This window comes from Corapipo altera, unplaced genomic scaffold (assembly GCF_003945725.1).
Source record: "Corapipo altera isolate COAL_440 unplaced genomic scaffold, ASM394572v1 1b, whole genome shotgun sequence".
Lineage (NCBI taxonomy): Eukaryota > Metazoa > Chordata > Aves > Passeriformes > Pipridae > Corapipo > Corapipo altera.
In genome coordinates this window covers 10,393,132-10,415,824 of record NW_020884881.1, presented here as the reverse complement: position 1 = coordinate 10,415,824, position 22,693 = coordinate 10,393,132, and the positions used below count along the sequence as shown (strand labels likewise).

The following is a 22,693-nucleotide window of genomic DNA, read 5'->3' as shown; positions in this document are numbered from 1 at the left end:
ATGCTCTAACTGTTGAGCAAATAGGACAAATGTTATTGTTAAGAAAATAATATAATAAGAAAATAAAATAATAACAAAAGACAATTGAGTCATACATTGACATTTCTCTAATCCATGCCAAAAATGAGTAATTTACCCGTACAAAAATTAGATAAGATGGATTTTAAGGCAAGATTTAGAATCATAAAATCTTTAAGGTTGGAAAAGATCTCCAAAATCATCAAGTTCAGTCTTTAACCAAATACTACCATACGTACTAAACAATATCATGAAGTGCCACGTCTACTCCTTTTTTGAACATCTGCAGGGATAGTAACTCCATCACTTCCCTGGGGAGCCTCTCTCAATGCCTAACCACCTTTCAGTGATGAAATTTTTCCTAATATCCAACAAAAACCGTCCTTGGCACAACTTGAAGCTGTTACCTCTTGTCCTACTATACTAGTTATCTGGGTGAGGAGATGACTCCCACTTCACCACAACCTCCTTTCAGGTAGTTGTAGGGAGCAATAAGGTCTCCCTGAGCCTCTTTTTCTCCAGGCTGAACACCCTGAGCTCCCTCAGCTACTCCTCATCAGACTTGTGCTCCAGTCCCTTCACCAGCTCCATTGCCCTTCTCTGGGCACACTCCAGCACCTCAGTGTCTTGTAGTGAGAGGCCCAGAACCAAGCACAAGATTCGAGGTGAGGCCTCACCAGTGCTGAGTACAGGGGGACAATCAGTGATCTGGTTCTTCTGGACACTCTAGTTCTTACACAAGCCAGGATGCCACTGGCCTTCTCGGCCATCTGGGCCATCACTGCTGGCTTGTGTTCAGCTGACAGTCACCCAGTACACCCAGATCCTTTTCCAGCTGGTACCAGTTTTTTACAAGAAATAAAAATTTGGAATATGGCTGTTAACAGCACTCAAAGTGCACCAGTTGAACATGGTACTTGAAAATAGGATGAAAAAAGGAGAGTGAGGAACAAATGCATATGTCTATATATATGGGGTTGTGTGTATCTATTTATATATTATTTTCCATTATTAAAAGGACCTACAATTTTTACAGTTTAGAAAGTGTTACAAATTACTTTCAATAAATATTAGTATAGAAAAAAACTAACATTGAATATTTAATCTCTTAATATATTTTGAATTAAATCCTCACTGTATTGAGATCAGGATCTTCTCAGAGGTATGAGGTAGCAAAAACCCTGATCAGGTCACAAACTTTTACATTAGTTCCTTACTACATGCATTTTATAAAAAATTAAAATGCAATTAAAAAAATCACATTAAAATTCAGTTATGCTCTAACTTTCCCCCATACCATTTTCTGGCCACTCAGGGGAAAAAAATAGATGTATATAAGACCTGAAAAAACATCACTGCTGAATAAATGTACTTGCTAAATTGGACCAAAATTGGCCCCAACACTTCAATTAGCACTTTGGATTTGGCTATGTAAAACTATTTCTAAAGGCATTTTCTTGTTTAAAAACTGCAGGGGCTCCTTTACAAGCACAGTCATACTGGAAAACGTTCCTCTGCATCTCCAATGCAGTGATCACGTCTGATCTCATCTGCAAAGCATTAAGTGTTGCCTGTAGCATTAAACAACCACCTGCACCCACTATTCAGAGCTAACAAATACAAGAAACATTACACGTGCCACTTCCATGGAGGTTCATTCTCCTTTTCAACCTCGACCACACAGACACTAGCAGAAGCCATAGGTATATTTAAAAGGTTAAAAGCTTGAGGTATTTTACTGTCATCCTCATAATGCTCCAAAGATATTTGAAATAAGTTATGGAGCAGACATCATCACTCACTTTCATGAATACTAAATTGTGGACTAACTCAGAGCTCCTCAAGAGATTAGGCAAAGTTGGATTTTGATGTCCAAGAGCTGCTGCTGCCATGGTAGGGGTTAAGGTAAACCTGACAAGTTCAAGAGTACCTGTAGAAAAGGGTAAAAGTTTTCAGGGTGATTGGATTGGGCTCAACTAGAAACTAAAACTAGGCCAGTTTAAGTATTTTCTGTGTAGGTTCCCTCTCTGGTTAGCTTGTTCCTCCAACTTTGGGGAACTTCTGTCTGCCTTATCCAATTACATGTGGGGAATTTTCTTCCTCAGCAGTTAAAATATTTGGGGATACAGTTCCTTGTCAGGCAAGCATGGGTAATTACTGCCTATGATAATGAATATGTGCTGTGTTAATGAATCTGAAACTCTTTCCACAAGGCACACATGATAGTCAATCACTTATAGAAATGGTCAACTTTTGGCCATGAAGATTATTTAAGTAGTAATTAAACATCATGACACACATACTTGGAAAGTTTTATCAACATTATGGTTTCTTTACATACCATTTGTAGGGGGAAGTATCTTAAAACTAAACTCAAATGTAAACTTTCTTGACCAATGTCAGTTTGGCACCAACTCACTATTTAATTGACTGTTAACAAATTCTCCAAGATATGACTGCTATACAGACATTTTATCTTCCTGTTAATTGGTAATTATGCATTGGCAGAAAAAACAGTGTTTCTTTCCAATTATTCCAGAACTCAGTGATTATTTAAACTTTACTAATTAGCGGCAGAGGGCTGGTACATCTTCTGGGCAAATTGTATTTGATAACCCCCATTAAAATATACATGGCAGTAGTTGACTTGTAACAAAAAAAAAAAAAAAAAAAAAAAAAAGGCAGTTCAAAGGCTATTAGATACACCACAAGGCAAATGGGGGCTTATTAAAATTTCTCCAACTGTTCTAATGAGAATGCCGAGGGTCATTTCTTCCTAGTTTACCATCTGTTTGGTTTCTGGCAAGTATCTCTGGTGTGAAGGGAGGGTCCTGGAGCCCATTTGGCTTGTCACAAAGTAAACCAGGGATCCAGAGCAATTTCAGTGAGTTACAAAACAGCACTTCAAGATCAGTAGTGTGTACGTAGCTGAAAACTTTCTTAAGAGCTGTCATTTACCGACTGTTCCTTACTTTTTAGAGCTGTGAACAAGCACAGAGAGGCAAAGAGTGAGCAGGGGGGTTCAATTTTATAGGCTCACCTAACAAGAAAAATGCAACAGTTGGCCTTTTTCCATCTCACAATGTTAGTGGGGGATATTTTCCTTTATCTGTCAAAATCTGAAAGCAAAACATTGTCCCAGAAGCATCAGTGTTTGAACATAAACTGATGGCAAAACCAAGGCTCTGAAAGCTCAAAGCCACACCCCTCATCAGGAGCAGTGGGAGCCTCGGATGCCTCCAAAGCATGTCCAGACTGATGCACTGACAGAGCTGGGGCACATTTTCTGTGATACCCCAACACTGCATGTGTCCTTCAGCCACCCAGCCAACCTTTTTTTTCCTTCTTCATCTGCAGATGAAACCAACAGCAAGCAGCAACACCAGTGACATCCACCTATAGTTACTCTGTCCTAAGGCTACTGAGTCAAAGGGGACATGGGGCCTAGAAACACTTTTATCCTTTTCCCCAATTCCCAATTCATACAGAGCCAGATCAAAACGATCCTTCATCTAGAAATTGAGAGGGATTTTTGGGTTTGGTCTGCTAAGCAAACACATATGTAACCAAAATACCAAACAGAGGATTATGTGAAGGCTGCCTTAATCCTGTCAAAAGGCAATAGAATATAAAAAAAATAGAGTATAAGATCATTCACTTGGCATTACATTATTTCTGGTGATTGGTCTTCACAGGATTTCCTCTAGGAAATTTATTATTCACCATATTTCAAAGCATTTTTGTAACTATTTTAGTGGGAATGTTTGGTTGGGGGTTTTTTTGGGTTTTTTTGTTTTTTTTGGTTTTTTTTTTTTTTTTTTGTTGGTTGAGTTTTTTGTTTGTTTGTTTGTTTTAAATCTTCACAGTACAGAAACAAAGAATTGCAAAAGAGGAAAGATTGCAATATGATACTTCATCTTTTATTTTTTCCTTTCTAGCAGATACAAGTTCAGGCACTAAAATGTTATCAGGTAACATCACTCTCATAGTCTCTTATGAAGTAGCCCTCTATGTTTAACTCTATGTTAAACAAAACCTAAATTTCTTGAGCAGTTTATGAGGTCACAGTAGACTAGAGACATCTGCTTTAAGAGGTCATAAATTACAAGTTGTATAAACCTACACAGAAAATAAACCAAAAACTTTCTGTTATCCAATTACACTTGTGGCAAAACTTTCCAGTGTAATAAGAGCTTGGAATCCACTGTCTCCACCACAACAGAGCCTATGAACTTCTAAGAGGACCTTTCCAATTTAGATTGGAAGATTAATGCATATCCAAATGTTATCACAAAATCATTTGTTAAGTCCATGTTCATTAAAAGGTAAACATCACTGTAGTAATTATGATTTTGCATAAAATTAGGGGTTTGGGGGCTTAGCTATAAAGGCTTATGTTTTCCACTGTAGTTTGTAAGAAACTAATTACACCAAACTTAAATATAATTTGTCATGTATTCATGATGTGAAAACCTACCAGGGAGCCAGAAAGCCTTGGGAAGAACCCTAATGTGTGGAGATGCAGTGTGAGTGGCAGGTCAAAGGCAGGCTTTGATGTGCACAGCCCAGCATATCTGCCTGCTCAACCAGCCTGTCAGCCAGGATGATCCTGTGTAATGAGACAGATTCAGGTCCTCAGCTCACAGCGCTCCTTATCGCTGCTGGGGGATTATGCTGTAATCTTCTCCTTTAATTGTAGAAATGATCCCATGCTCCTCTCTCTCCAGTGCATGTGGCTTTGGAGAAGCCAAGCTGTATTTTTGTACTTAGGTCAAGGTACAGAGTGGTACCCCTACCATCCACCAAACAATTTATCCTTAGTCTCATTTGCAAACAATCATTCCCATCAAACCCACCGCTGCATTTATAGCATTCTAACATGGTTTTTTAGTACTGCTGCCTCCCATTTTTCTCTCATATATTTGGATAAATCAAGCAGTGAGAGCAGTGACTGTATGGACATGCTGGCTGTATGGGAGGTTAGTCCTGGCGAGCTGACAAAACCCAGAGCACAACCAGAGGACCCAGGCTGTTGAAAAAAGACCAAACACCAACAACAAGCCTCAGAGACAAGTGCAGAAGAAGGGAAGAACACTTATGGATAAAGAGTTTCCACGGGAGTCCAAAATATGTCTCCAGAGACAGGGTGTGAATAACACTGAGGGGTATCAGTGTGGCTTGTGAAAGGGGCAGACAAAGAGTGGGATTGCTCTTCAGCAGGCAATGCTGAGGGACGTGGGAACATTCCCAGGTACACACCAGACTGATCAGGAGAGGAAAGTGGAAATTATGCTGGAGAGATGCAATGGAGGGTATCTGTTGTATCAGGGGATCTAAAGAAGAAAGAAATGCTCCTCTTAAAAGTTATGATTCAGGATCGTTTCTTTGCTAAAGGATCCTCCCAGCTTGGTTGGTGAAGTTTCAAGCACACACATTTTACCCCAGTTCTAATATTAGCTTTACAGTTTTAGCTTTACCTTAACCTGAACCCGGACAATGGTTCAACCTGGGACAAAACATTAATATTTATGACCAGGTAAGTTACTAGGCAACTTTTATGCCCAAAAGTTCACATATTTCTCCCTAAAAAAACTGTTAGAAAGTTTCCCAAATAAAAATTTCAGCAAGCTTCATGTCAGTCTAATCCCACAGAGGAAACCAGGAGTTATTTCTCTGGCTACACAATATGTTCTAATGAAGAAAGAGAACATAACCCTTAGAATTAAAATATTTTCTTTTTTCTTCAAAGCTTCTTGACGTGGTTAACTGTTATATGTGACAATGATTGTGTCTCCATCGAGTACCTTTCTAAATTGGGTAATTAAAAGATAATTGTAGCCACAACACAGTAACTTCTAGCACAGAAGACAGATATATGTATGCTGGGGAGACTTCATATTATCAGGCAGTCTGGAAGATTATGATAATCTAGCATGACCTCCTGTGTAAGACAGACAAGACCATTTCAATGGTAATATTGCAAGGGAGAAAAAAATATTCTTCCCTACACCGTAAGCAACCACTATCAATCCACTTTCAGAATATTACTATCTCCAGGTTTTAAAGGCCCAGCTTTGCCACCCCCCCCATCTAATCTGTGATAAACCACATAAATCTTTGAATCGAGGTCTCTGAACCTGACTAGTCCTTGACATTAAAAAACCATAATAATTTCCAGCAAGGTAAATCTAACTTGAGCATCACAATCACTTGCTGGAAAGGAGAAACAGCTTTTTTATTGATTGGAAATGATGACACAACAAATGGATCCAGGGTTTCTAGAAAGTGCTTTATGTTTTCTTCAGAAAACAAAACAATGTCATTCCCACCTACTATTTTACTAAACAACATATTAAATACTGTGGAGACTACTCTGTTTTTCTACTGCAAATGGTAGATTTTAAAATATTGTTAACTTTTGAAACTGCCAAATAATTTTAAAAAGAGGATCATTTACATGCTAAATGCATTTTGGAATGAGTCAGCCTTCTCATCTCTCACTGCAAAGTAGAGATAGGAAAATTTTATGTAGTTCTCAGCCTTGGGAGCCATCAGAACCTCATGGACTGAGCATTCATATAAAATTAAGTTTAAAAGCCATTGCCATTTTTCCTTCACTGTTTATTTTTTCCTGTGACTTCAAAGACACTGCACATGAGCATCATCTGTTATGAAACATTCAGACAGGGGTTTTTTTCAATATATGTACAAGCTTACGAGGTAGCAAAGAAAAACAGCAAAATGAGACTTTTATTTAAAATATTTCATAACTAACAGTTGTAACACAACTGACCCTACAGCTTACCCACAGAAAGTTAAAAAAAAAAAAAAAGGGTCAGAGATGGTAGTCGTTTTTCCCTGACATAGATGGAGGCATGTTCAAGGCAGAGCATCAGATCTCCCCAGGCAAGATATTTGAGAAGTTGTATCGACAAGTAAAATGAAGTAGCTTTGACTGCATGAATGCTTTTGCCTCGCTTTGGCTTTTGTATTTTTCCAGCCTGCAGGTTTGGAGCTTCTTCTGGATTGCAGAAAGCACGTACCACCAGTTTAGTTGTTGGTTATCTTACAGTGACTGAATGTAATACATCAAGAGCCAGAGATTGACCTTTGACAAGTTAAAGAAGGTCACAACTTTCTTCCTGTCATATATCACGTTACTTTGACATGTATCTCAGTAAAACATCCACTGTAACAACCCTGCTCTACGAGCGAAGTTACAAATTTAGGGGAAAATACAAACATACTTTGTAAATGCATAGAGGTTTTTAGGTTCTTAAAATTTTGCTTAATTGTCATTCTTAAATATTTTATGCCATTAAACATGACCTGTATACCTTGCCTAGTGAGTCTGCCATGCTCTTCCTAATGATGTGATACAAACTCCTATTTTATGGCAAGATAATTGTTTGCCAGTAACTTAACTATCCCAAAAATTTCACATTGATAAATTCTTTCTGTCTCGCTTACTCCATCAGATTCTATTCACCTTGTAAAGCCTACATTGGGAAAGAAGAAACAGCAGTACAACCTCTTCCAGAAAAGAGAATCTTTCAGTGCCTTTTGCATAAGGCACGAAATACCTGGGCCAGCCACGCTCTTCCCTTTGAAAGGCTGAGCAAAAGGTTGATCAGTGGTGTTATTCACAGAGGCAAAGCCATTCTCAAATTATTTCTCAATACAGTTTTAAATAATGTGCTATTTACATTGCATTCATTCATTTAAAAGCAGATATATGTCTGCTCAGATGCCCAGAGCACTCATGTTCCACATGCATTATAACAAAAGTAAGTACCATGAGAGGTTATTATGAAGAAAGTACTAAATTCTAACCCTAACAGACAAATTAATGTTTAAACATGCTACTGCAAGTGCAGTGCAGCTGGTGTCCCATACTGTACTTTCACCCTGGATTGCTTGTTAGGGGTCACTGAGGAACATAATTCTTACAATTATTGGTAGGGATATAAAAAATGCTCCCCGAATAATAAACTACAGAAGGTATAGCTGTCAATTACTTTCACAAATTTAGAAGAGATTTTTCAAAAATGGTTGTCCTTAGCACAGCTGCTACTGCTAGATGCTACAGCAGAACTTGAAATACATAATAATTATACAGAGCCTATCATACCCCTTTTACTACAATTCTTTCTTTTTCCTACATGGAAAATAATTGGTTGCATAAAATATCTTGATCAGCATTCCGGTTTTAAGGAAGATGTTATTAAGTGAATGGAAAAAGTTGGTTGACATAAGCTAAAAGGAAACATTTTTTTCAGCCCAAGGACAGTTAGAGGCTTTGGGCTAAATGCTGTAGTTTATACAAAATGTCACACCATTTAGAAATGGTTATTTAGAACAATTTAGCTGCTGAGGGTTTTCTCTCTTGAAATTTATATAATCCAGCATACTAGTACCAGGGCTGAGCAAAGATAAAGTGCAGGAAGCAATAGAAGCTGTCTAAAAGCCACCACTGCCTTATCTCATTGACTCCCACTGACTTCCATGCATTATTAATGACTCAGCCTAAATTAACCTGTTTCAGTAATTGTGTTGCTATTGATGTCCTCTGTACAAGCAAGTATTCATTACCTTGGGGTGCAGAATGTAAATTACACTGGACTTACCAAATCCAAAAGCACTGGAACCACCAACACTCTGGGAAGCCTGAACACTGGTAGATGTGTAGAGTCCAGTCACCAGTAAGCCATCAAAGAAGGTACTTGTTGAAATAGTCACTGAAATGAGAGAAATAAAATATGTGTAAATATTTAAAGCAGTATTTTAGATCCTATACATGTTCTGGGAGCAGGCTTTTGCTCTTGAATGAGATCCCATCATACATTCCAGTGAATCCATTTAAATTTCCCCAATATTTATGGTAGTTCTGTTACTTTAAATTGGTTCGTGAGAAGTTGCCTTTGCCAGAAGCACAAAACCATGCTATACACTAAATTGACAATGAGTTAGTAAAATAATCCATATATGCATAAGCATATATGGCTTGTAAGCAATTTGAAGACATTAGAGTATAGTAAATGCAATGAAATAACCAGGATTATGGTACTGTTCTTTCTGGACCTAAATAGAGTGCCAAGTTATGGTTATCATGCATATTATAGTATCACACACTGAAGTCATATGGGCATCTGAGCCATTCCAGATTGTGTGTATTTAAACAGCTCAGGAATGTATCTTTGAGGGATTCTCAGGCAGTAGCAGAAAACATCAAATAGCAACTAAAAGTAACACTGGAATCTATATGTTCTCTGTTAGAATTGACAATTCTTGTAATATTTCTTTAATTCTCATACACACTAATTCTCATATTTTTACTTTGGTATGTTTCAAATTGTATCTTTGTATACTTAACATCAGCTTCACCAGCTCTATCTTAGAAAGACTTAAATTATTAAGTGAAAGCTTTAGGTTTTTTCTATTATATAAATGCAATCTCCTCTATGCCCAGAATGACTTCTTTAATCCTACCGCAGTGTACAACCTTCCTTGCTTCATAACAGTCTTCTGTCCATTTTTTGTGACATTAGGTTGCATACCTCTGAATTGAAAATCAGAACTAGGAAATTTTACCAACAAAAAAAGAATTAATTAGCTCAATGAAGTAAATGTTCTCTTTGTCTCTTCACCTTTGTCTGTCTATCATCATCCTTTTCCACAATCTTTATCCATATTTAATCAAATAATAAAATTTAATAAATGGATAAACTGCAAATCTATGGCCTACCATGCAGGTGTTTTTTTCTTTCTTTTAATTGCATTACAAAGGGCAAAGAACCGGCAGGGAGATCTCCCTGATGAAGTTTTATGACTTGCAGCCTCATACACTGACGATGCATCAAGGCCTCAGCTACCATGCTCATTCTGCTTTCATACTTCAGTCCTTTCTACCCCCTTAACTCAGAGAGATTGGTGCTTGACAGAGATTGCTGATAAACTCTGATCTCTCCCTAAATCACATTCTACCTCCCTATATTGCTCTCTCTTGGTGGGAACATCATGAGCCAATGACTGGCCAGGGCACTGCAGGAAGGTACTGTGAGGAGACTGATAAGACATTCATTGGTGATACACATTCAGCAGAGAAACAGCTGAGTTTTTTAAATCCTAATAATGATTTAATGTTTCCTCTGTGGTACACATTTGGCTTAAACTTAGTGTTTAATACTTAAAAAACATAAAAATGTTGACAGTGGCTTAATTTATTTTGAGCAGAGGAGCAATATTTACCATGTTTAATTTATTCTTCAACTCTTTAATTATTTTCCTTTCTTTGATTATTCAATAGTACGCTGAATAAATCCTGAATCCAACTTTTCTGCTCCCATGATTCCAAATTTCAGTGTTTTGCAACAGACACTTCCCTGAATTCAGATGCAGGTTCAGAGCCATATGCTCAATTTTTAAGAAGAGGCCACTTCTGATACATCTCAAAAGAATAGGAAAAGACACTAGATTTTTTAGAAAATAAAAGATGTATTAGGGAGTGTAAAAGAAAATCAAAAAAGCAAACAATGAATTTTTCCTGCATTTGATGATGAAGTGGTGAATAATGCATGACCTTTTCTTCCCTTTATGCCTTTAAACCAACAAAGAGGCAAAACATATGTTGAAAAGTATGCCTATGTGTTATTTTTGAAGACTTGGCAAAAAAGTCAGTGAAAAGCACTGATAGAAGGGCACCGGGCCAGTACTTTGCTGCCATTTTGTTTCCCTGTGGGGAAGCATCTTATTCCTTACAGGACAGAATATAATGCAAAAGCCTACTGTGAACAGGTGACCAGTTTCTCTGTGGGAAAGAAGTGATATTTCACAACGTCTGTATCTGACTTTGGACATATTTGTGTGATTGTCAACCCTCATTTTACATAAGCATGTAAGAGGTCAATTTTTATTGTTGAAAAATTTCCAACACAGTATGGTTCCCTCATTAAGCCTCTGGGAAACTGTACAATGCCTCTAGCACATTTTTTTAAAACAGAGCACTAGGCTGTTATTATACACATGTCATATATTTCAGAATAATTTCATAGTCTTCAAGAGGAAAAAAAATTAATCATGACATTCTCAGTGATGATTTTTTTTTTACTACCCACTGGTGAAATAAATCAAATTCTCGTAAAATGGAAGAAAACACACACCATGCCAAGTGATAATGACCAAGAACAGGAAAGTTGTGTTAATGCACAGCCCAGCAACAGGACTGTGATTTTATGTATGGAGCAGTGTTTGTTACTGAGGGCTCTCAAATACTCCTTCCAAAAGCAATAAGATTCCTTTGAGATTCCATCCACCAGGCTTTGTGTTTCTGTCTTTACACTGCCTCATGCCATATACAGTTGATGCCAAATATCTGGCACTTCAGAAGCAAGGACCAATGGCATGAGCTACCAGGACCTTGGAAAACATCTGAAAGGGCACAGCAGCCTCACCACTGTCCCCTTGCACCCAACAGTGGTACCCAACCCATGGCAACACAGTAGTGAGCCTCCTCTCCATCCTGCACAATACCCTTCTTTGGTAGGAGAATTTGAGTGAGTGAAGAAGTGAAGAGCCCTTCCTGTCACTGGGGACTGATCAGTAAGGCAGGGGATACGCTGGACACTGCTGTCCCACACGGAGCAGCACCCTGTGCCCTCCTGGCTGCTGCACCAGGGCAAGCAGGGATCCCCCTCCACCCTCAACCGGGGGATGGGAGCAGATATCCCATGGTACAGAGGTAGGTAGGAAGCCTTCAATTGCTTTAAAATAGCTCAGTAAGAGGGACTGAGGACATTTTCCCAAGAAACGCATGTGAGCTGCATTTGGGAACAACCTACTGATCAGGCAGCAGCACACTGCAAATTTTAGAGGCAAAGCTGATAACAACTATTTTAAAAGTTGCTCAGCACTTCCTTCTATTTTCAGTTCCTGAGATCTTTGCCAATTTTTACCCTCTTGGACTTTTTGGGTTGGTTTGTTTTTCATTGTGTCTGCCTCGTACTGATTTAATTATTTAAGGGAGAAGGAATTCCATCAAAACACTTTATTCATTTCTGAGATGAGGTTAGAGGAAAATGTTTTGCCCTGGATGAAAAATTCCAGTGTCCTTTGCTTTCATCAATTCTTCTGCTCTGAAATGTGAGAGAGCTTTCCTCCAAATTTGGACAAATTATATTTTATATTTGTTTGTATTACATTTATACACACAAAAAGAAAAATCAGAGTTCACACATGCTCAACAGAGGCATTTTCATTTTTAGTATCTAAATATTTGTGGAGATTCTGTCCTCATTTAGTACTCTTTGAGCACTCTTACTGATGGAGCTTGCTGAAAAAACTCCCATGAAGCACATTTTAGTCCAGCTATATGTTTTGTTGGAGCGGAAGTGTTTTGTGGAGATATCATTTCTGATGATGTTTTGATCTGGAAAGTTTCTCAGTGTTTTAAAGCAGGAGGTCATGTCTGCTGGTTGGAGAGAAAGGTGGGAAGAGAGGGATCTTTATCAAAAGCCTGAGCCTTCTAATGAGAATTCAGAATTTCAATTCAGAATCTCACTTCTCAAAAGGCTGAGAAACGTGCAAAATGTCACAAAAATGAAATTGCTCCTAAAGTTTGACCAGCACCATCACCAACAACTTAATATTTGGAGACACAAAAGCAGACCTGAGAGCGAGAATGAACTAGGTGGTGACTGGAAAACAGTACAGAGAATAGGGGAAGAGAAACTTTTTTGGAGAAAAAACAGGGAGCAATGGGGAAGAGGGGACCTCAGCTGGACAAAGTAGCCAAAAGCAGGAGCCTGGAAACCCTCTAGAGGTTCAGTACAAGGGACTTACACAGTCACTGGGGAGAAAGACCAGATGTAAACCCCAAAAATGAAGTGCGTGTCAGCCTCATGTGCTGGTCAACAGCCACAGTGACAACCCGCTGTGCACCCTTAGTCCACCTTCTAAATAAGTGAACAGGGTTTGCATGATGGATATGAAACACTCCTGTCCACAAAACACATGGGTAGGAACACATGGATTAGTGAATAAATTCAGCTTCTTTTGTAAAAGGAAATGGCTCCATGGAAAAAAAAAAAATCATACTGGGGCTGGAAAACACCACAGAAATATCCTCCAGTGCCTTTTTGCCTCACCCTTCTTTCTGTGCAATGGCTGTGCTCCCAAACTCTGTTTCTGAGAATCATGAAGCCCTCAAATCAACTGTCCACAAAAAAACCTGGAGAGTTGCTGACTTTGTTGCTGACTTCATCTCCCTGCATACTCAGCACATACATACTGCTGTGGTCACCTGAAGTCACTAAAGAGACTGTCTTAGTGAGCACACAGACTGGCCTCATCCTGCCAGTGCCACCATCTCTGGAAAGCTTTGGTGTTATTTCCTTGGAAAGGGAGGGGATGCAGCAGTCTTTTTTAGAGGCGCCTCGCACTTCCCATGACAAGTTTCTGAGAGAGCCCTGGATTTGGTGCCTCCTGTGGGACAAGGAACAGCAGTGCCTCTGGCGATGCCAGGAGCTGACATGTCTTGAGGAGGAAGCAGGTCAGGAAGAAGGAGGCTTGCAAAGATGCTGCTGAAATTATACCATAGGTATAATGGGAATATTATATAATGGGAATATATCCAGCAGCATAACAGGAAAGACAAAGTGGGTTTTAAACTGTAGTTACAGTCAGATATTTCTAAGAAACTCATGCTATTTATATGAAGATCATTTTCACTGTTTCCAGTGTTATATGCTACACATACTGCATGCTATTACAGAAATCTATTAATCACTATAAGTAATTGCATAAAATTTGCCTTACATTCTCTTGAGGGACTGATCCACTCTCTGAAAAGGCAGATGTATTTTGACTGATACTCAAAATACTTGAAATATAGCCAATGCATCTAAACTGTAAGAGCAGAAAAAGTGCCAGGAGGAGGAAGGGGATCATCTCAGGAGATACCTGCCACTGACAGGTCTTACCAATTTTGGCTGCTCTTCAGCATCAGCTAAACATCACTAAGAGGGCTGATACGTACAGAAATTCCACAGAATTTGCAGCTGTTGTTGATGACAGTCACAGAGTTAAAAAACTTTAGGGCAATGAAAGGGCTAGATGCAGATGTATAGATATAACAGGAAACCAAATGAGTGGAGATTTAATAGAGTTCAAGAAGGAATTTATAAAGACAAAGATCTTTGATGCCCCACATACTGAGTCCCACATACTGATTTACGTAGTTGAGAACTATAGCCACAGTATAAAACTGCCCTTTCGTATACCATAAAGAAAACAGAAAATAATTTTGGTATGTGAAATGGGATCACCACAGACAGTGGACTTCCCAAAACGAGGTCTTCTTGCATCAAAGCACCGAAAGGCATTTTTTTAGGTTCTTCTCAAGGTCAAAGTCAGTTCCTTATAAAACTATAATATTGCATCATTGCACACCTGAGTCATGGTTGGAAACCTTCCTCTCAGGAAATAAATTACTTATACTGAAGTAATTCTTTTGAGTTTCTTTTGCTTCACTCCTAAAAAAATATGCCGACCTCCAAGTAATGCAAGTCAGGCGTGCAGTGGCACAGTTCAGAGAGGCCTCTGTCCCTTCTCAGTGCTGCAGGATACTGCAAAACAAATGGAGGCTAACATCAATACAGAAAAGACTGTCAACATCACACTGCATTCCCAGAATATTCTGAGTTGGAAGGGACCCACAAGGATCATCAAAGTCCAACTCCTCACCCTGCACAGGACAGCCCCAAGGGTCACACCATGTGCCTGAGAGTATCATCCAAATGCTTCTTGAATTCTGGCAGATTTAGTGCTGTGACCACTTCCCTGGGGAGCCTGTTCTAACACCCAACCACCCTCTAGGTGAAGAACCTTTTTCTGATATCCAACCTAAACCTCCTCTGACGCAGCTTCAGGTTGTTCCCTTGGGTCCTGTCACTGGTCACCACAGAGAAGAGATCAGTGCCTGCCCCTCCACTTCCTCTCATGGGGAAGTTGTAGACTGCAATGAGGTCTCCCTTCAGTCTCCTCAACACAGGGAAGATATTTGTCCCTTCCCAACTTGGTCCCCTCTTTTAGGCAATGGAACCTCTATGTCACCATCATGCAATGCCAAACACAAGTGATATGGGTGTAAAACCGTCCCAGCATTTAGTGGTGTCCGGCACAGATAATGCCAAGCCCAAATCCTTAAAATACCAGATCTCCCCTGAAATGCCAACTACAGATTAAATTGCTAGTAAAAAGAGAATAAGCCCTGATGCCTTATTTAAAGGTCCGCTGTTAAGACACCACAGTGATTATCAATCTATAAATATTCAAGTAGAGTTTTACAGGTATGCGTTTAAAATAGTGTGCTGATAAATTTATTTGTAAATGATTGGGGAGAATGCATTGTTACAAGAATCCAGAAAGTATATACACCTAATTGTACTCAGAACCTAATTATTAAAAAGAAATTTTTAAAAGATTAGTGATGTATATGTTGACATCAAACTAATTTTTACTGCTCACAGAAATACTTTGCTTTCAAAAGAACCCAAAATCAAGAAATTCATAATTATGCAGCTATTTCAAATATGAATGCCAGACAGATATGCAAGAACTGTATGAATCACAGGTCTACACATCATCCAGACAAAACAAAAGTACAAAACCCACAGGATTCTTACTCATACTGGTTTTGATTTTCCTCAAGTAGGTGGAAGAAAACAAAAAAGAAAGATATTTCAGCATGGTTAAACAAACAGACTGGCACTCTTACAACTGTGAAAGCATTTTCCCTTAGGTATTGGTTTTCTGAAGCCCATTCCAAAGCACTGAATCCACAACAACACACCAGTGAACTTTTCTTGAAGGTGCACAGAAAAGCAGCATCTGTGATGCCTTCACCAATAACTCCAGTTAGTAATTACTCTTGGAAGGAGGGGAATAAAAATGGACAAGTTTTGAACTTTGTTCTAGGCAGCTTAAAAATCAGATATGGTATTTCTTTGCATTACAGTACTAGTTTCAGTGCTTCTGCCCCAAGCTCCATCAAATCTCTTTGTCTCTATAGTTTTTCAAATCCTTTCCTAAATTGGTAATGAGCAACAGAGAACTGAAAATAGATTGTGGACGTGTGGCAAGATGTCAGTAACATGATATACAGAGACATCATTTGTCATTGATGCAAAGAGTAGCCTATCAGCCTTGTGAAAGAACTATTTGCAGAGACACTACTTATAACAACTTTTTGACATAACAAGACAGTGGCAATGACATCAGCAGCAATATAAGCAGTGTTTATTCTTATATCCCTAAACTATGAAAGATTGGTCACATTTTTTTTGTGAGGTTTGAGATGCTTCAGAGCTCCCACCTCACTAAAAGTGAAGAGTCCTACCGTCAGACCTGTGAACAGACTTCCAATATGAGACCTGAGAGTCTGACTTCTTATGTATCAAAATCCCTAACTTAAATATGTTTCTGACCATACTCAAAGCCACCAAAAACTTGGCTACGTTGAGCAGTGAGGTGCTTTGTTCCAGCTGGCATCACCAAACCTGCTGGCACAGCCTGGAGACCTGACAGAGGAGAGGTAAGCCTGGCTGCTGTCGTCATAGCAGCCTGCTAAAACCCAACAGATGGGTAATTAAGGCTCTTGCCTAGGTAAGAGGATTCAAACCTGAATTTCCCAATGAAATATTCAAAATTGTTTTAAACGCCAGTGCCTGTGTGGCCCAGCCACTCTCCCTTAGCTGCAGGCATTGCATTTTGTATGGGAAAAAGTGACTACTAGTTGGCACAGAAAGAGGCATGTTCTCTATTCTGGTTGGGGCAGCCTTCCTGGAAGGAGAAGATGGAGGTTTCAGTCAGTGGCCCAGTGAATATGTGCTGCTGCTATATAAAGCTCCAGAGAACATCATATCTATTTGTGTCACCCAGTTTAGACTGTAAATCTCACCCTAATGTTGATGTCTAAAACAGATCAGATGAATCACACTCAAGAAATGCCTCATTCTCCCCACTGACTATAAAGGAAGCCTAGACTGTGAAGCTCAGCTGTAGATGTCAACAATGAAGATGGCTAAACTGAGATTTTTCCCACCAAGAGCCACTCACACAGAGTAACCTAATTATCCAGTTTCTGTTTAAATGTCCAGCTATCCCCCACATCAGAGGGAACTGAGCAGGAATTAAGCATCCCAGCACCCAGAGCTCACCCGAGGACATTGGAGACAATGACTATCTTTATCTTCTTTCTTGTGTTATGCCAAATATATCATTAATGCTTAGCAACTTACCAAGCACTTATAGTACCAAAAGGCTCCAATATAAACAAATGTCTGTTATTCCATTTGATAACTCACAGAGTCCTGAATAGCATTAATGAACTTTAAGCAATAAAAACAATAAACTGGATATGAAATAAAATCGGTATCACAAAAATGTACATCATCTATGTCTCAAAAAATGGTGTCTACCAGAAGCCACCAACAGTCAAAATTCAACCACCGAATTATATTGTGCACCATAGCCAAGACAAGAATGATCATCTAAATATCATTTCCTATAATGATTAAAGAGGACAGTTATTTGTATTTTTAGCTTAATAAACACAAGTCCAGCCAGATTGTTTACTAAAATACACCTCTGAGCAACAAAATGTTGTTAATATGGGAATTAATACCGTAACATAACAGCCAGTAAATTATGCTTTAACAGTATTTACATGACGGTTTGACTTAAATGATTGTGAAATGTATTTTGTCAGTCACAGCATATTCTTTCTCTTATCCAAAGTCCCAGGAACAGATGGGAAGAGACGATGGTCATTTCCAGACCTTAGCAGATACAAAGGGTATAAAACAAGCCTGGTTATTGGTCTATGTTGGAATTGGTTTGTGTCCATATTCAGCAACCACCAATCTCCTTATTAAGTTTCAAATTCAAATTTTGTCATGCTTCTATGAAATGTGCCAACATAAAAATTTTCAAAAAAACCAGATTAAATGTTATTGTGATTACCTTTTTATTACTCTAAGCCTGAGAATATTGACCCCTGTTTTGAAGCCTAACCTTATTTTTCATGCCTTTCAAGTTTATGTGAGGTTGCCTGTTTGATACCCATACATGAAAATTTCATATTGTTGGCTGTGCTCTCAATAAATTATTTAGAAGGTCTGAATATTACTGCAGTGTGCAGATTTTCAGAAGAGTTTGGTCAATCCTTTTATTCTGCTGTCCTCAAAAGACAAACAACCTCTCAGTACACAATTAACAGCAGCATTAAAAAAGGTAATGAAAGCTGGCTTGAAAAGAGAGCAAGTATAATTACCTACTGGGAATTTATTATAACTCAGTAATATCTAAACATTTGCAAGAACTTTTGTCTTAATTTTAGCTAAGGAAGCATGCCAACCAAAACCAGACTGTTGAACATGTTTACCTCAGGCTGAAAGAAAACAAGTCCTCTTATAGACCCATGAATTATAATGAGCAAATATCATGAAATGCATGAGTTCAAGTGATACTCGAGAACAAGGAAGCATCTGGATGCCCATGCCTTGAATAAGTGCACTGTTCACTGGGTAAAAAACTGGCTGGATGGTTGAGCCCAAAGAGTGGTGGTGAATGGAGTTAAACACAGTTGGTGGCCAGTTCCAAGTGGTGTTCCCCATGGTTCAGTGCTGGGGCCAGTTCTGTTTAAATATCTTTTTCAATGACCTGGACAAGGGGATCGAGTGCACCCTCAGTCAGCTTGCAGATGACACCAAATTGGGCAAGTATGTTGATTTGCTGGAGGGCAGGAAGGCTCTGCAGAGGGATCTGAACAGGCTGGATTGATGAGCCAAGGCCAACTGTGTGAGGTTCAACAAGGCCAAGTGTGGGGTCCTGCACTTGGGTCACAACAACCCCATGCAGTGCTACAGGTTCAGGGCAGAATGGCTGGAAAGCCGCCCAGTGGAAAACAAGTTGGGAATGCTGATCAACAGCCGGTTGAACACGAGCCAGCAGTGCGCCCAGTTGGCCAAGAAAGCCAATGGCATCCTGGCTTGTATCAGAAATAATGTGGCCAGCAGGACCAGGGCACTGATCATTCCCCTGTACTTGGCACTGATGAGGCCACACCTCAAACCCTGTATTCAGTTCTGGGACACTCACTCTGGGAAAGACACTGAGGTGCTGGAGTGTGTCCAGAGAAAGGCAACGGAGCTGCTGAAAGGTTTGGAGCACAAGTCTGAGGAGAAGCACCTGAGGGAGCTGGGGGTGTTTAGCCTGGAGAAAGGAGACTCAGGGGGCACCTTATTGTTCTCTACAACTACCTGACAGGAGGCTGTAGCCAACAGGAGAATCAGTCTCTTCTTCCACATAGTAAGTGACAGGACAAGAGGAAATGGCCTCAAGTTGCACCAAGGGAGATTTAGATTGGGTATTAGGAAGAATTTCTTAATGAAAGAACTGTCAAGCACTGGAAGATGCCGCCCATGGAGGTGGTTGAGTCACCATCCCTGGAGGTATTTAAAAGATATGCAGATGTGGTACTTAGGAACATGGTTTAGTAGCAAACTTGGCAGTTCTGGGTTAATGGTTGGACTCAACAATCTTAGAGATCGTTTCCAACAAAAATGATTCTATGATTTTCAGATCAAAATACACCACACAATGTTCTTTAATAACTACTCATCTGTACTATAAAATATAACCCTAGAAAAATCTAATAGATTTATCTTTTCCTAAATATCCCAAAAGAAATTGCCTAAAGCTTGCATCCTCCAATTACTTTTTTAATAGATTAAAAAAAAAAAAAAAGCAAACAAAAAACAGATCAGCTTCTTCCTTGCTTTAGGCCTTCTTTAATTTGCCCTTAAAAATATACTGAAAACTTGAACACAGACCACTGAAGGCATGCTTGTTACTCTCAAAGAATGTAAATAAAGTTTATCCAACTCCCAGTGTACTGAAAAATTATACTGGTGCATTATAAAATTCAATACCTATTTTCTAGTACCAGTGCAAGTGTGACAGTGATTGCATGTTGGCACACATAACACGTGGATTTTCTAAAATATTCTAGGTAGCACTAGTTCCCAGACACAGAGTATACTTCACTGGTGTGAAGTACAAGATTTGGGATGCTTCAGGTGCTTTAAGACATGTGCCTTTGAGTCACTGTGAGGAAAACACAGGAAGGCAGCAAGTACAGCAGAGGCCAAGGGTCAAGCTCCAGCCTATGTGGACTGGCCATCTGGGACCAGGGATGCTGTACATTATCACAAACAACAGACAAATGTATTTAGGCAACTGAATTGTCCCACTGAGGTGGCCACAAGTCTCTTCCAGCCAAGCTGTACAAATACAGACGGATGCAGATGCTCTGAGAGGAGTACAAGAATCAGGACGTGCAGAGAAGGAGCCCCACATCCCTTCCGCACACACTCCCAACTCTAGAGATGCTGGGTCACCAATGAACCACTGAAGTGTCCATTCACATAACTGCATTTGTACTTTTACAGCTTCAGAAGACAATGAGCTCCACCATTTCATTACACAATGCATGAAAATGTTTTCCCTTTATTTTTAAGCTCTCTTTTCTCTGAACCCTTGTATTTTCAGTAACAGCAAAATGTTTGCTTTATCAACACCATTCAACATTTATAGACATCTTTCAGATCTCTCTCATCTCTTTTGCCAAAATGAGGAAACTTCCATTGCACAAGAAGATGTTCCCTCTCTCATTATCTAGTTTTACTATGTTTTTTCCAAGCAGAGGCAAGCAGATCTGTGCATAACACCAAAATCTGGCTATAACATTGTATTGCAAACCCAGTGGTGGTAAAATGATGCTGGCTGTTTCATGTTTCACTCCTTTCCTCATAATTCCTAAGGTTCAACATGACAATTTTTTTTGACTCATGCTTAGCACTGAGTTGATGTCTTTTGAAATTCACTCCCAATATCCTGTCCCACATATTCTGCATTATTTTTACCTTCACCACCTGCATTTTAACAGTAACACAGTTAGCATTAAGTTTTACTACCTTGAGCAGCATGGTATATGATGCTGTTATCTTCCTAATAAGCTCCCATTATCATTTTGACCACTTTTAACTTCAGGCATCAAGCCATGACAACAGCACTTCTTCATCAGCCACAATCCTCCCTCCTCACAGCAGATTCCTTGCATGATATAATTCAGGTGAAATCTGGCATAGTCTTAGATAGTTTAGATCATGAACAAGAGTCAGCAATAAAGTTTCTGACTCCATTTATCTTTAATATGTTTGTGCTTATCTTCCCTAAACCAGAGCTTAACAAGATTGCTTAATGGACTGCAGAAATAAGAGACCTTAAATAACCCGATGCTCTGCAGTCTAAATATACTGGGCATCCAATATAGCAACTGTTCAATGGACACGCAGGTATTTTTTTTAATAACAGATTGGGGATTCATCTGCCCAAATGTGAGAGTGCAGAACACCATCCTCCTCATACAAACTGCTCATCCTAGAGTCCTTTCTGTACAACAGATCTACCCAACACAGTCAGCAGAGTCTGAGTCGCAGCCTATCCAGCAACAAAGTAGTTACCAAGTCAGGTTCTGGGAGAGTTGGCTATAAAACCTGGAGAGCAAGGGTACAAGAGTCCTGATAAGAAGGGCAAAAGCAAAAATGAGCACAGAAAAGTGAAGACTGAAATGCACTGAAAGTTGCTGAAAACCATGAGCACAATACTGTATTATTATGGGAAAAGGACACAAGAGTTTGAAAACGTGATTTAATTTTGTATGTATGATTCATGCAAAAAAAATAATTCTGCTTAAGCATAGTCCTTGATTTACTTGGTGCAGAATGCTATTAAAATAAAAGCACTAGACAGCCCCCATCTATAAACTGGAACAATGATACTAAATAGCCTGGAGATTGATTGACATTTTATGTTAAAGTAAACAAAATGGATCAAACAAGGATTTACATGGGAAAAATAGAGTAGGGTTTATACTAAGTATAAATAGTATTTATGCTGAATTCTGGCATATGAATGATGACCAGACTGTAACAAATGTTAATACAATCTTTGACCATACATGGTATATTAGTATTGAAAGTCTTAATCAATAAAGAAATACTTATTTCCAAAGGTTCAAAGCAGAAGAACATGGAAAAGAACCTGGAAAAATAAGAAAAACATTCACTAGTCCTCTGACATTTCAAAACAACTAACGAAAATTGAGTCAAAGGAATGAAAATAATGTGCCTGAGAAATAAAATTCCTAAACTAAGAGCAATATTAAAGCTCAGAGGCATCTGTTTTGTCTTATCTTCATGAATATGTGGATAAATGGGTCAGAGAGGCAGAGATGGGGACACATTCGATACATATGCTTATCCTTTACAGACTAATTCTTCACTGTGTGGTTTGTAAAGGTTGAGTGTGGCAAGTAGTTGACAGCTACCTCAGTAAGGGCATGGCTGTAGGTACATCATTTTGTGAAGAGTTTTTTGTTCTTTGTGTTAGGTTTGTTATAATAGTCAACCAGTTAACAAGAAAAACAGAGGGCTGGAACAGCAGGACTGTGGCAGGTGGTGATTAGGAAACACTGGACAGGGCTCTGCAGGAAAATCCACAAAGTGCCTTCTCTCTATTTTCCTTGGGCAAAGGTTTGGATCTGAAGATAAAAACA

The 22,693-nt window shown here is 39.1% G+C and overlaps 1 protein-coding gene across 3 annotated transcripts in view; it reads right to left on the bottom strand.

Moving 5' to 3' along the window:
• The window catches only part of RELN (reelin), a 279,714-nt gene that overhangs the window by 224,375 nt on the left and 32,646 nt on the right, over positions 1 to 22,693 (bottom strand). For all 3 annotated transcript variants that reach the window (XM_027639774.1, XM_027639775.1, XM_027639776.1), the window contains exon 2: positions 8,646 to 8,756. In XM_027639774.1, coding sequence (XP_027495575.1) covers positions 8,646 to 8,756 — 111 coding nt within the window. The remainder of the gene's footprint in view (positions 1 to 8,645; positions 8,757 to 22,693) is intronic.